Source organism: Trachypithecus francoisi, unplaced genomic scaffold (assembly GCF_009764315.1).
Source record: "Trachypithecus francoisi isolate TF-2019V2 unplaced genomic scaffold, Tfra_2.0 Lachesis_group13, whole genome shotgun sequence".
Lineage (NCBI taxonomy): Eukaryota > Metazoa > Chordata > Mammalia > Primates > Cercopithecidae > Trachypithecus > Trachypithecus francoisi.
In genome coordinates this window covers 37,907,729-37,922,859 of record NW_022681458.1, presented here as the reverse complement: position 1 = coordinate 37,922,859, position 15,131 = coordinate 37,907,729, and the positions used below count along the sequence as shown (strand labels likewise).

Genomic DNA, 15,131 nt, shown 5'->3' with positions numbered 1-15,131 from the left:
TAGATTATAAAATTCTGTAAAACTTACAAGAATATTGAGCTTTAGGCTAGGTGTGGTGGCTCATGCCTGTAATCCAAACACTTTGAGAGACGGAAGTGAGCAGATCACTTGAGCCCAGGAGTTTAAGACCGGCCTGGGCAACATGGTGAAACCCTGTCTCTACGAAAAATACAAAAATAAGCTGGGTATGGTGGTGCATGCACTTGTAGCCCCAGCTACTCGCGAGGCTGAGACAGGAGGATCACCTGAGCCCAGGAGGTTGAGGCTGCAGTGAGCCGTGATCATACCACTGTGCTGCAGCCTCGGTGGCAGAGTGAGACCCTGTCTCAAAAAAAAAAAAAAAAGAAGAAGAAGAAGAAGAATATGGAGCTTTATTTTGGTCCTACAGAGTTTGGCTCTAGATTTGACATTTGGCAAAAATGACCAATTAATGGAAAAGCTTGACTTTTTTCTTCTAGAGCAACGTATTATCAACTTGGCTTATTGTGATTGAGATTTATGATTAGGTTGGCATAGTATAGCCCAGAAGCCAGATGATTAAAATTCTGTTTCAGCCGTGCTGTAACTTTATAGTTCCTGCATAGTCAGCTGCCGAGAATTCAGTTTTTTCATCTGTAAAAGGGGGGGTAATATTTGTCCTCTATCAACTTTTCAGGGTCACTGTACCACAAATTGGATTTTTAAAAATGTATAAGACAAAGACAAAATGTTTTGACAACCATTGGCTTTATGATATATGCTAAACAAGTTTTTAATTGACAGTCTTGTTTTTGGCTCCCTCACCACTACCACCACCACCATCACTACCACCACCACCACCAGCAGCAGCAGCAGCAGCAGCAACAACAACAAAACAACCACAAACCTTCAAAAAACCAAAACCCAGTCAAGCACTGTGAATCAGGATAGGACAAACTGATTTGAGATTCAGTGGAGGATAGTGCTGAAAGAGGGATAATAGGACAGTAGGAGACCAAAGAATAAAAATAAATTCCAGCCAGGAATAGGATGACTTTATTAGGGGTAGACAAAATAATTCTGCTTAGAGAGAGAGAAAATCTAGTGGATCAAATAAGATTTAAACTTCAAGGTAGAATGTAGATGGCATAGTAGTGTATAATGGTGCCAGGGGTGAGGGTAGAGAGATGAAGAGGAACTCTTTTTATTTTCCTATGGAAGCATTTACATTTGTATCATGTGTAGTGCCTTATAGATTTTGTTGGGTTTTAAATCAAAATTGTTAGTAAGATAAGCTACTTAGTCCCTAGAAAGTCCCTAGAAAAATGAAACTTTGTGTTCTCAAGTTTTGAAGATTTGCTCATATACCAGTGTTTGTTTTCCTTGTATATTTGTAGTGGTTCTGCAGGATCCTTGGGGACCACAGTTGCTGAGACCCACTCTGCTAGTTGATGGCTATAACCTATTTTTCCACATAGTCTTTGCCTTGTCACCACATTTTGTTCCTTTGCTTTTTTTTAAAAAAAAATCTTTTTGTCATTGCCTTCACTCTATAGTTCTCAGTTATCAAAGAATTTTTACTTGGATGCAACAGAACTTGTTATTTTTTTGAGACAGTCTCACTGGAGTGTGGTGGTGCAATATTGACTCACTACAACCTCTGCCTCCTGTGCCCAGGCAATTCTCTTGCCTCCGGGCGATTCTCCTGCCTCAGCCTACTGAGTAGCTGCGATTACAGTTGTATGCCACCATTCCCAGCTAATTTTTGTATTTTTAGTACAGATGGGGTTTCGCCATGTTGGCCAGGCTGATCTCAAACTCCTGAGCTCAGGTGCTCTGCCTGCCCTGGCCTCCCAAAGTGCTGGGATTACAGGTGTGAGCCACTGCACCTGGCCACAACAAAACATTTTTTTTTTTTTTTTTTTTTTTGAGACGGAGTCTTGCTCTGTCGCCCAGGCTGGAGTGCAGTGGCGCGATCTCGGCTCACTGCAAGCTCCGCCTCCCGGGTTCACGCCATTGTCCTGCCTCAGCCTCCTGAGTAGCTGGGACTACAGGCGCCCGCCACCTCGGCCGGCTAGTTTTTTGTATTTTTTAGTAGAGACGGGGTTTCACCGTGTTAGCCAGGATGGTCTCGATCTCCTGACCTCGTGATCCGCCCGTCTCATCCTCCTAAAGTGCTGGGATTACAGGCTTGAGCCACCGCGCCCAGCTAACAAAACATTTTTATTGCCTAGGAAAAATTGTCTGAAAATTAGATGTTGGAGAAATTAATGTTTCCCATTGCGTTATAATTTAAGAGATGCTGGAACTTCCTTTTAGTATTTTAAATCCAAAGTCCTGACATTACTTTTTCCTCTTTTGACCCAAGATTTCATCCAGTGTCCCTTATTTTATTTTTAATTACCAATGTATATACTTATGTAAGGAGACTTTGAAGGGTAGGAGAGTAAATTGCAAAGTGATTTCATCCAAAATCAGTGATCCATAACTTGAGTGCCCCAGGAGAGCAACAGTTAAAGGAACTCTGGGATCCATACCTAAGTCAGTAGAGCAACATCATTTCAGGAAAAGAAAGCTTTTTAATTTTCACATCTTGATCAGTTCTTATTCTTTTAGTGACCAAGATCTCATCTAAAATATGTCAATTGACTGTTTATCTTAAAGAATTTGGAAACCTAAGTAGAAATGAGAACTAATTTAATAATCACTAATTTCCCCATGTGCATCCTGTTTCCTGTCATATTTCCTTTCTTTCTCTTTTCATCCTCCTTATGAGGAAATTTTAGATGGGAAATATGTGTTAATAAAATCCAGTCTGATTTGTATTTTACAGTTCAAAGTAAATAATATAGAAAGGCTGTTGTGGTGGTCATTCGCTTCCCCCCACCTTTGTAAATGTTGAACTCTGAGGGGGGAAAGAGAAAAGAGATCAAGGTGAAAGTTGAGGGAGAAAGTGAGAATGGAAGATGAGATTAAAGTGTGTATTTTTGTATACAGATGTACTTTAATTTCTGTGTGTTTGGTATATAGAAAGGGAAATGAGTTATTATGGCTAGTAGTGATCAGCAGTGTGGGGGTTATAGATCCGAAATCTAGATTTGTGGTTCCTGTCTTTGAATAGCTTTGGTTAGGGAGAGAAGGGAGAGGAGAATAATTAGTGCATTCATGAAGTACAGTTGGGAAACTTCAATATGATACTAAAAAAAAGAATTCCAACTCTTCTAAGAAGAGAGTAGGGTCTGGGAAACATTGGCTTAAATGGTAGAGAACCTTTGTGCTCTTTGAGAATAAATGAACAAAATTGCATTAGCACAGGGAAATGAGGTTGGAGACTGAAAAATAACAATATTCACCAAAACCATAATAGTGGAGAAGTGATACATTAGTAAAGACTGAAATTGGTAGCTGGGTTATGTTAAAACACATTTCCTATCTCTGATTACAAATTGTATCTCACTGCTGGCAACTCTTTGAATTTATTGTGCCGAAACTTGCTTAATCATACAATACATACGCTCTTCTTTTTGTAGGCGGCACTCCCCCTATCGCACACTGGAGCCAGTGCGTCCTCCAGTGGTACCAAATGATTACGTACCTAGCCCAACCCGTAATATGGCTCCCTCGCAGCAGAGCCCTGTGAGGACAGCTTCTGTGAATCAAAGAAATCGAACTTACAGGTATTTTCTCTACCTCAGTGCAAAATGTGATGGTCATAGTACCATAATCTGTTCAGATTACTTCAGGTAAATCTCTCATTTTCCAAGCACTAAGTTCTTTTCCTCACTCTCCTCTCCCAAACCTCATCTGATTTCACCTCTCTCTCCTCATGTTCTGATGTAACTTTGAGCAGTCAGGAAGTTGATAAAGAACAGACATCTCAAAGTGCAGACTTCTCTCCAAGTTTTAAGAGTTCAGTTGATCTGGAAAAAAAATTATGGACCAAATGTGGGAAATGTCAGGTTGTTTTTTTGGTGGAACTTTACAGATGAAAAACTATACATAATAAAACATTCATATGGGATAGTACATCAAAGTATGATTGTGAATTAAAATTACTCAAATCTGTTTAGGAAGATGTTTTTATTATAAAAGAAGTTTCTTCAGATAGGCATTAAACTGGAATAAGGCAATATTTATTGTTTTAATGTGTTAAACCTCAACATTTATCACTTACATTTCTGGATAATTTTTTCAAAATGTCAAAACAAGCTTATTGAACTCAGCTTTTCCCTCAACTTTATTAAGAAATACACACACGCGCACACACACACACACACACACACACACACACACATTTTTTTTAACCTGTCACTGACTTGGAGCTCAAGGAAATTTTTTTTTTGAAGTGGAACGCTTTTGAATTACCTTTATTGTAGCTACATTCATCTCAGAAAATGTTGGGAAGTGCTGATGATCTCTTACTGTTTATAAATACTCATGTTTTGGTGGCTCTTATTTCTTTAGCAGCAGTGGGAGTAGTGGAGGGAGCCACCCAAGTAGTCGGAGCAGCAGTCGAGAGAACAGTGGAAGTGGTAGTGTGGGGGTTCCTATTGCTGTTCCTACTCCATCTCCTCCCAGTGTCTTTCCAGGTAAAACATTCATGGTGCCTCACCTTCACTTTTCCTTTCTGAATTTGATTCAATTTGTGATTTAATTATGGTGGGCTTTCTTCATAATCAGGATTTTTTTTTTCTTTAGGAATCATAAATATTGGGAAGTCTTTATATATTTGTTATTTGTAATCTAGTGATTTATAAGTGTTTGCTCAGTTTGCACTTCTCTTTATGCCTTTGGTGATGTGGCTCAGTTGCTGCTTTGAGGTTTCAGATCACACTTTGTTATGAGTTACAAGTTTAATTCCAGCTAGTGTTATGACAGTGCAGTCTTCGGACACAGTGGGAACTCAGTGTGAGAATCATATTAGTAACAGAAGATTGGGCAGATAATGAAAAGTAGTTTTGACAGTTAAATTTAGTGGACGTATTGGAATTTAGTAGTCTCTGAAAATGTTACCCTCTTTTCTCTGAAACTGAAAAATTGCTTATTTGATTTGAGGAGATACACACTTAAAACTTAGTTTTAAAAACATGACACAAAATACATTAATACAATGTTACATACTTAATTACTTATAGTAACAAGTAGATAATGCCTTTTAAAAATTGTAAAGATTTGTGTTTTAAAAAAAATTTTTTTCTTTTTGCCTGATATCTGGAATATGTCTGTTTTCTGATTTGTATAATTCAAAATGGAAAACTCTTGCTTTTTAGTGTATTACGGAATGTTATGCTAGAAATAACAATATGAGGGGAACACTTTTCTTCTGGAGTAGTGCTTTCAAATAAAAAGGAATGTTTGTTTTTAATGAATTGAAAAAATCTGTACATTATCCTGAGTGTCTTGAATTATTTGCTGCTTATATAGAAATCCTTTAACATAAGTTTTATTTTTTTAAACTCTGTTCTTTTGGTTAGTGTTAAGCACTGAATATCTAACATTAAATACTCTAATACCTTTTCTAATCCTGCCTCATATGATTGCCTCATTAATGCTGCCTCTTACTCCTCTTTCCCCTCAGCCCCTGCTGGCTCTGCTGGCACTCCTCCCCTTCCTGCTACTTCTGCATCTGCCCCTGCCCCTCTTGTTCCTGCTACTGTCCCTTCCTCCACTGCCCCAGACGCTGCTGCTGGGGGTGCCCAGACCCTTGCTGATGGCTTCACTTCTCCAGCTCCCCCTGTTGTTTCTTCCACTCCCCCTACAGGTAAGTATTTGCTTATTAATTGGCAGGCAGATCCAGTCATCTGGCTATTCTCTTACTTACACCTTTGATTTTTGTTTGTTTTTGGTTGATTGTACTTTGTATTAAAAAAAAATAAGAATAATGTACTAACCAGAAAGTCTGTGACCAGAGATTAGCATTTCCTGAGAAAATTGAGGTAAAGTTTCTCATACATTTTTCCAATAGGGTAGCATAAATTTATGTTCTTTTATTGCTTGAATTTCATTTATTAGAGATTTTAAAGTTTAATATGGAGCTGTCTTATATACAGTTTTTGGAAATTGTCATTAGAAATAATTTTTTTTTTTTTTTTTTTTTGAGACGGAGTCTCGCTCTGTCGCCCAGGCTGGAGTGCAGTGGCCGGATCTCAGCTCACTGCAAGCTCCGCCTCCCGGGTTCACGCCATTCTCCTGCCTCAGCCTCCGGAGTAGCTGGGACTACAGGCGCCCGCCACCTCGGCCGGCTAGTTTTTTGTATTTTTTTGTAGAGACGGGGGTTTCACCGTATTAGCCAGGATGGTCTCGATCTCTTGACCTCGTGATCCGCCTGTCTCGGCCTCCCAAAGTGCTGGGATTACAGGTTTGAGCCACCGCGCCTGGCCGCTACACACTTTTAAACAACCAGATCTCATTATTGCAAGAACAGCTCCAAGGGGGATGGTGTTAAACCATGAGAAACTACCCTTGTGATCCAGTCACCTCCCCCCAAGCCCCACCTCCAACATTGGGGATTACAGTTCAACATGAGATTTGGGCAGGGACACAGATTCAAAGCATATCAATCACTGTAGTGTTCCGCTTGCCAGTAAAGAACTTCATAGCATTTATATTCAGCTTTGCTGTTATACATGTTACACATATATAAGATCTTTACATGTTTTAAAAGACACTTTTAGCCAAAGTGGGTTTTGGATGGTGTTGTATGGGATTCCTTCTATATGACTTTTAAAGAAAAGCTTTCTGCAGTAGATAAATGTAAACATGGGCTGTTTTTTGATACAGATACAACTGTTAGACCAAACTAACTGGTTAAATATAGGAATCTCCTTGTGCTCCGGCTTTGATAAAGAATGCATCAGAAAGGACAAATCACCCCCAACTGAGAGTCTGTGTTTTAGTAATTAAATATTAGTTGAATAACAGGTGTCTGGCTCAGTGTTCACTAAATAAACGTTTGTTGTGTGAGGGGATAATTAACTGTGGTTTTTGAAACAAAAAGCAAGGTAAATGCCTTTTAATAATTTACATCAGGGTAGTCTCTTTTATATAGTATCTGAGTTACCAAGCAATTTTTTTTCTTTTTACTAAGGTATAACTCATGTACAGTAAAATTCACCCTGTATACTATGTATGTGAGTTTTGACAAAGGTGTACTGACACGTAATTGCCACCACAATCAAGATATAGAACAGTCCTATCATCACAAAAATTTCCTCCATGCCCCCTTTTTATAGTCAGTCCTTCCCCTCCACTCCCAGCTCCTGGTAAGCCGTTGATGTGTTTTTTGTCTCTAAAGTTGTGCCTTTTTAAGAATAACACATAAATGAAAGCATATGGTGTGTAGCTTTTTTGATCTGTTTTTTTGGCCAGATGCATTTGAGAATTACCCATGTTGTTGCATGTTTAAGTATTTCATTACATTTTATTGCTCAGTAGTGTTGTATTGTATGGGGATGTACCACAATTTGTTTATCCCTTTCTCAGAGGACATTTAGATTTTTCCAGTTTTGAGTGCTTATGAATAAAGTTGCCATAAACATGTACATACAGGTTTTTTTTGTGCACTTGGGTTTTTATTTCATTCAGGTAAATACCTAGGGAATAGAATTGCTGGGTTATATTATAAGTAAATTTTTAACTTTATAAGAAACTGGCAAGTTGTTTTCCAAAATGGCTGTATAATGACTAATGATATTGAACATTTTTTTCATGTGCTTATTTGCTATGTGTATATCCTCTTTGGTGAAATATCTGTTCAAATGTTTTGCTCCTTCTCACCTTTTTAATAAGGTTTTTTTTCCTTATCATTGAGTTCTTTTACTTTCTAAATATATGTCTTTTATAGATTATGAGTTACAAATATTTTCTTCCATTTTGTGATTCATTTGCTTATTTTCTATTTTTTTTGGCAGGGGCGGGGGTGGGGGCGGCGGAAGGACAAAGTTTCACTCTTGGCATCCAGGCTGGAGTGCAGTGGCGTGATCTCGGCTCACTGCAACCTCCACCTCGCAGGTTCAAGCGACTCTCCTGCCCAGCCTCCCAAGTAGCTGGGATTACAGGTGCCTGCCACCATGCCCAGCTAATTTTTGTATTTTTAGTAGGGACAGGGTTTCACCATGTTGGCCAAATTGGTCTTGAACTCCTGACCTCAGGTGATCCACTCGCCTTGGCCTCCCAAAGTGCTGGGATTACAGGCGTGAGCCACTGGGCCCAGCCTGTTCATTTTTTTTTTAATGTATTTCAAATAGCAGAAATTCTTCATTTTTATTAAGTGTTATTTTTCATTTTTTTTTTTTTTAATGAATTGTGCTTTGGTGGCATATCTAAGAACTCTTTACCTGAAGTCATAATGATTTTGTTCTGTGTTTTCTTCTAGAAGTTTTTAGTTTCAGGTTTTATCGTTAGATTTATGATAATGAAGTATATATATTTTTAAAACCCCAAATGGTAAATCTCTCATTAATAGTGTGAATAGTGTCTTTTTTTTTTTTTTTTTTTTTGAGACAGACAGCCCAGGCTGGAGTACAGTGGTGATCTTGGCTCACTGCAACCTCTGTTGCCTGGACTCAAGCGATTCTCCTGCCTTAGCCTCCTGAGGAGCTAGGATTACAAGCGTGAGCCACCACACCCAGCTAATTTTTTGTATTTTTAATGGAGACAAGGTTTCATCGTGTTGGTCAGGCTGGTCTTGAACTCCTGATCTGAAGTGATCCACCTGCCTCCACCTCCCATAGTGCTGGGATTAAAGGCCTGAGCCACCACGCCCAGCCCATGTGAGGTTTTAGACTAGATCTAACTATATAAAATTCATAATGATGTTAATCCAGGTGTTTTTAACTTGATCCTAGGTTTGTATTAGTTTGTTATAGATTAATTACTGAAATGCTAATAATTGTATTCAGTGGTTCAAATAACTAAATATGCCTTTTAAATCGTTTGTGCGTTTTCATGTTTATCATGGTTACAGAGGCTTCTCAATTGATAGCAGATTATGTTTAAGCTTGAGTGCTTAAGATTTTATATAACACAATTGAGTTTTAGGTTTTTGAGACACATGTAAGATGATTAAATGTTATACCAAGCCTTGAGTGCTCTTATAATCTGTATGACTCCATATGAATCTAAGCTTGATAAACTTACAGAGTTCCTGTAGAGCAGTTTTAGTCATGTAAAACCATTTTATAATAATAGACAAGATGAAAAATTGTCAGTGTTTTTTTCCTCTAATACTTTTACTTAAAATTACCAAGAAGATCGTCTAATATTAAAGTAGAATAAAGATGGTAAGATTCAACTGAGAAATATGAAGCCTGGAAGAGGATATGACTCCAGTGTTTGATCATGAAGATTTGAACAAATCAAGCATTCATCAAATTCTACATTACATAAGTCTTAATCTCACTGTGTTTCAAGTAGTTTATTTTAGAATTAAAAAATTTCAGGATAACCTTAGGCACACATGGGTACATGAGTGTGCCAGGTATCATCTGTTCCCCCAGTCCCCCTCCTCTACTCTCCCCTTTTCTCCGGTAGGCTGACCTCCAGGAAATGCTCCAATGGATTCTTTTGCCTTCTGGCTTCCTGTTGGGTTTAGCAAAAGTGTTTTTTTTTTTCTTCTTCACTTATCTCCTCTCTTTCTCCCTTTCTCTTTCTCCTTTCCTTTCCCCTCCTCTATCCTCTTGCCCTCCTCCACCTTCATCTCCTCCTCCTCTAGCTTCCCGTCCCCTTTCTGCTTTCTTCTCCACCTACTTATTTATCCTCCTCGTCTTCTCTCTTGCCCTCTCCTTCTCTCTTGTCTGCTGGTGTACTCTCTCATGGGTGCTGTAGTGCTCTGTCTGTAAGAAAAAGTTTTCAGCTTAATGTAGGTGGGAGTGAAGTCAAGGTAAAGTTTAGGGAGTGGATTATATTATTAGGAAATTGATGGATTATGGAATCATGTCTGCAGTTGACATTAGCTGTGGAAGAACTCTCAAGAGAGCAAAATACAGTGAAACTGATGATAACTGTGTATGGACTTAGGGATGATATTAAAAATAAGATATTTTGACCCTCTTTTTATATCTTAATTTTTTTCATGATTGTAAATTTTTTAGATTTTAATTTTAAGACAAAATAATGTAGCTTTCATGGTAGATTTTTTGATTAAATGAAAGAAGTGTTTGATTTGGAATCATGTCATTTAACCTTTTGTTGAAATACTTTATTTTCCTTTAAACAAAATTTTTTACTACATTTATTATTATTTATTATTTTGGAATAAGACTGTGTGTAAAACATTTTTTTCTCTTGCTTTCCCAAATGTCATTCTTGTTGATTTTAGTTTTCAGTGTTTAGTGACTATATTTTGGGGGTGGAGCAGATAAATTTTAATTAATTGTGATGATTTTGAAACCCCATCAGATTTTTAATTTAGTGAAATAATAGTATTAATTAGCAAACTGTTTATTTTGAGAGAGAGTCTCACTGTATCACCCAGGCTGGAGTGCAGTGGTGCAATCTTGGCTCACTGCAACTTCCACCTCCTGAGTTCAAGTGATTCTCATGCCTCAGCCTCCCGAGTAGCTGGAATTACAAGCACACGCCACCATGCCTGGCTAATTTTTAGTTGAATCGGGGTTTCACTATGTTGACCAGGCTGGTCTGAAACTTCTGACCTCAAATGATCTGCCTGCCTTGGCCTCCCAAAGATTACAGGCATGAGCCACTGCACCAGCCCTAATTAGCAAACTATTTAGATACAGGTTTCCAAACTTAATCATAGTTTTGTTTGCTTTTCTGCTTTTGTACTATGATACAATATCAGCAAACAATAACTCACCTTGCATTGCGTATTTCAGATACTAAACTAGCTGTTATTTTTAATTATTAAGATTTAGGCATTGTACATAAAGTATTTAATGATCTGAGATAATTTTCTTTTAATGACATATGTATGTTTTATCTCTTTTTCAGGTCATCCTGTACAGTTTTACAGCATGAATAGGCCTGCTTCTCGCCATACTCCCCCAACAATAGGGGGCTCGTTGCCCTATAGACGCCCTCCTTCCATCACTTCACAAACAAGCCTTCAGAATCAGATGAATGGAGGACCTTTTTATAGCCAGAATCCAGGTTAGATTTTTTTTTTTTTGCATTCTATAGAATGTATCTAATTAAAAACTTTCAACTACAAAAAACCCGTAATTACAAATAGTGCATGGTAGTGGTTAGTACCATTTGTTGAATGAATGGGAGAATGAATGAATTGTAGGTTGCTAATACTGTATCTTTCAATTCTTAAAAAAAAATCAGTACGTGATTTCCATGTAAAGTCATAGAACGTAATTTTTCTGAGCAGAATTTTTTTTGAATATTTTAGTGGTTATTTGCTTTTTAAAATAACGTGGTGAATGGTATTTCCTTTTTATTTCATCAGACGTCCTTACTCTATAAATAACAAATAATGAAAGTTGGGTGCACATGAACAGAATTTAGAAGTAACAAAGGAAAAGAGAACATGCTTGAAGCTATTTTGTGCTAGGGAATTATACTAGCTTATACAATTCTCATACCAAACCCATGGTGGAAAAACTAGGAGTTGGGTAAATTGAATCAGATATAATAATTACACTAAATAATCGGTTGTATCATGCATACAGAATAACTAATCTGGAACATATTTAATGCTAAACAGAATTATTATTTTGTTTACTCCCCAGAGAGGGCAAGAACAAATATTAGACACCATGACTGTTGTGGACATGGTATGTCAACTTACTTATGTTTTTCTGTATTTTTGCCAAGAAGCCAGTAAGCCTATGTGTGAACACCTCTGATATTGGGTTCAACTCATTCCATCTTTGATAAGCCTTGAATTTTATGGAGCTGCAGTTTGTCTCTGTGGCTGCGATCTATAGTGACATTCTTTGTAAGAGTCTTGCAGAAGAAATTTGATCCTTCAGCATAAACACTTAATTTAACTAATGTTTTCATATTATCTCATTTCATTCTTAGAATCATGTACACAATAAGATTGGTGATCATTTTCCTATATCTTATAGGTGAGGAAAATGAGGCTGAGGTGATGGTCAGGTTAGGATTTGAACTTAGGTTTTCTAAGTTCCATGTTCTTTCTTTCTGTTCTTTAATTTTTTTTTTTTTTAATTGAGATGGAGTCTCGCTCTGTTGCCCAGGATGGAGTGCAGTGGCGTGATCTCTGATCACTGCAACACCCGCCTCTTGGGTTCAAGCTATTCTCCTGCCTCAGGCTCCTGAGTAGCTGGGATTACAGGCACCCACCACCACACCCAGCTAATTTTTGTATTTTGTTGTGGAGATGGGGTTTCACTATGTTGGCCAGGCTGGTCTCAAACTCCTGACCTTAAATGATCCAACCACCTCAGCCTCCTAGAGTGCTGGGATTACAGGCGTGAGTCACCGTGCCTGGCCTGGGTTCCATGTCCTACCTACATATTAAAAAAAAAATCTTTTCTTACCCTCCCAAGTCTTCTCTTTTGTGGAGGGGAAGGCGGATGTGATATAAAGTGCATGAAAGCCTGAGACCTTGTCAGTCTTTTATACAGTTACATCCTGGAATATTGCTCAGGAACTGTTTGTTGAATGCCAAATGAATCCCTTGTTAATTTATCCAAATTCCTTCTCTGTTCTGGGTCCCTCTTGTAAGTTAAATGCTGTATTTGTAGTCCATCCAGTGCAAACCATAGTGTGAATACCAACTGCCTTAATTGATATATACTTTTATCTTTTCTCACATTTTTGTTTTTGGCTGTACAGTCCTTTTTAAATCATTCTGAACTTAAATTTTGATAAAACTGCCCTTTTTATACATTCTTTTAAACCATGTTTTCAGATTTACATTTGTTCAGGTGCTGTTTTGTATTTAAATGCATTTTTTATTTTTAAATTTTAGTTTATAAAAATGTTAAATTTTAGTTATAGCCTGTTTCATAGTTCTGCTGAAGCTGGGCTGTCTCTTTGGCCCTCTCAGATGTTAGTCCAAAATGGGTTGGTTCCATTATGGAGCTGAGAGATGCTTCACTGTTAGAGCTTGAGATGAACTATACATGATATATAGTAAGTATATACAGGGTTATTTCTTTTTTCTTTTCTTTTCTTTTCTTTTTTTTTTTTAATGGAGTTGCGCTCTGTTGCCCAGGCTAGAGTGCAGTGGCACAATCTTGGCTCACTGCAACCTCACCTTCTCGGTTCAAACGTTTCTCCTGCCTCAGCCTCCTGAGTAACTGGGATTACAGGTACCTGTCACCACGCCTGACTAATTTTTGTTTTGTTTTGTTTTGAAACTGAGTCTTGCTTTGTCACCCAGGCTGGAGTGCAGTGGTACAATCTCGGCTCACTGCAAACTCTACCTCCTGGGTTCAAGCAATTGTCCTGCCTCAGCCTCTCAAGTAGCAGGGATTACAGGCGCCTGCCACCATGTGCAGCTAATTTTTGTATTTTTAGTAGAGACGGGGTTTCACCATCTTGGCCCAGCTGGTCTCAAACTCCTGACCTCAAGTCATCCACTTGTCTTGACCTCCCAGAGTGCTGGGATTACAGGCTTGAGCCACCGCGCCCAGCGTATACAGGGATATTTCCTGCTTTGTTCGTGTATGCTTCAAAATAGTCCTATGAGAACGCTGTAGGTAGAATTTATTTGAAGGCTGTTTAAGCACATATTTAAATGTATTTTATAATACGTATTTCAATAGTTTCTTTGTAAATCTGATTTTCAAATGCTTGAAAGTATATGTTAAAGTAAAAATATCCCCACTTTATGGAATGATTTAAAGGAAAAGTATTTTTCTCACTCATGGAAGTAAGGTGAATTGGGATTGTTAGGCTTTCTGTGTAATGTGTGAGTCAATTTAGTTGCACTTTTTTGTTTTTCTGTACTCTGCTCTATTAAGTTATGCCTTTGATCTCCAAGGATTTGATAACTGTTTAAAGTGGGTGGCCACAGCATTGTTAGTTGGTTAATCAGAGTACTTTTTCTAAACTAATTTTTTTTTCTAACTAAACCATTTTCTTGGAAGAGCTCTTAAAAGCAAGACTTAATGATTTGTGAATCAGTGTTCTAAGGCTGTTGGATGTACTTTTATTTTATATTCATTAGAATATTATTTATGAGTCAAGCGCTGTGGCAGGTGCCTGCAGTCCCAGCTACTCAGGAGGCTGAGGCAGAAGGATTGATTGAGCTAGGAGGTGGAAGTTTCAGTGAGCTGAGATTGTGCCACTGTACTCCAGCCTGGGCAACAGAATGAGACCCTGTCTCAAAAAAAAACTTATGTAAGTCTCCTGTATTAATCCCACTGGCCCTGCAGTTGTCCCTATTGTTTTCATATTTACAATGAGAATATTTGTTGTGCTTTCTGAAGTAACTAATACTCTGATTTAACAAAAATGATCTGAAGTGTGTGTTTTATGAGGGTTTTTTTTTTTTTTTGGTAATTGGAGTCTTGCTGTGGTTGCATGCTTCTGAGGAAGTGAGCTGACAATCTGGAGGGTGTCATGTGAATATAAATTCAATGGGGTTCTGTGAGGTGTAAATCTAGCAGTGTTATTACTATATTTGTTAATGTACAATTTGATCTGAATTTGAAAAAGGGCAATTATAGGAGTTAAAATATATAACACCCAGTGTCTATTGCCAAGTCTTAGGAGCACAATAATTGTTTTTTCATGAGATTATTTCAGAAACAAGTTATTGAAAGGAACCCTTTGATCAGGGCATAACTGAAATCCCTTTGGTTCTCATTATTTCTTAATCTAATCCAGCCAATGAAATAGGAATACCAATTTATCATTCATGTTGCCAGTGGTAAGGGGGGTGGGTCATAGAAACACATAGGGCTAAATTATGAGTTAACAGTCTCTACTTTAAATGTAAATATGAAGCACCTTGTGGTCAAGAAGAATATACATATATCCACATGTGAGTATGTATATGTATACTTACATAAACCTTGTTTGTTAATGAATCAGTAATGTAGCATGTAAGTATTAAAGCCTTTAGGAGAAAGTAGCATGTATTTTACTGCTCATAATTTCTTAAAAGCTTTTGAAAAAAAGTTCATAAAGTGAATGTTGGTTCCAAGAGATGTATCTAAATATAGTTCTATGAGATACAGGAGTTCCTGAATGGGTGTGCTGTTTCACAAAGAGAAAGTGTCAGGCTT

At 37.8% G+C, this 15,131-nt stretch overlaps 1 protein-coding gene across 42 annotated transcripts in view; it reads left to right on the top strand.

Moving 5' to 3' along the window:
* Positions 1-15,131, top strand: part of ABI2 (abl interactor 2) — a 114,828-nt gene that overhangs the window by 68,138 nt on the left and 31,559 nt on the right. For 9 of the 42 annotated variants that reach the window (XM_033230631.1, XM_033230641.1, XM_033230627.1 and 6 more), the window contains 4 exons: positions 3,489-3,635; positions 4,423-4,547; positions 5,537-5,719; positions 10,909-11,067. In XM_033230631.1, the coding sequence (XP_033086522.1) occupies positions 3,489-3,635; positions 4,423-4,547; positions 5,537-5,719; positions 10,909-11,067 (614 nt within the window). Of the gene's footprint in view, positions 1-3,488; positions 3,636-4,422; positions 4,548-5,536; positions 5,720-10,908; positions 11,068-11,654; positions 11,700-15,131 lie in introns of all 42 variants that reach the window. The other 33 variants (XM_033230650.1, XM_033230645.1, XM_033230636.1 and 30 more) reach the window with 10 other exon arrangements.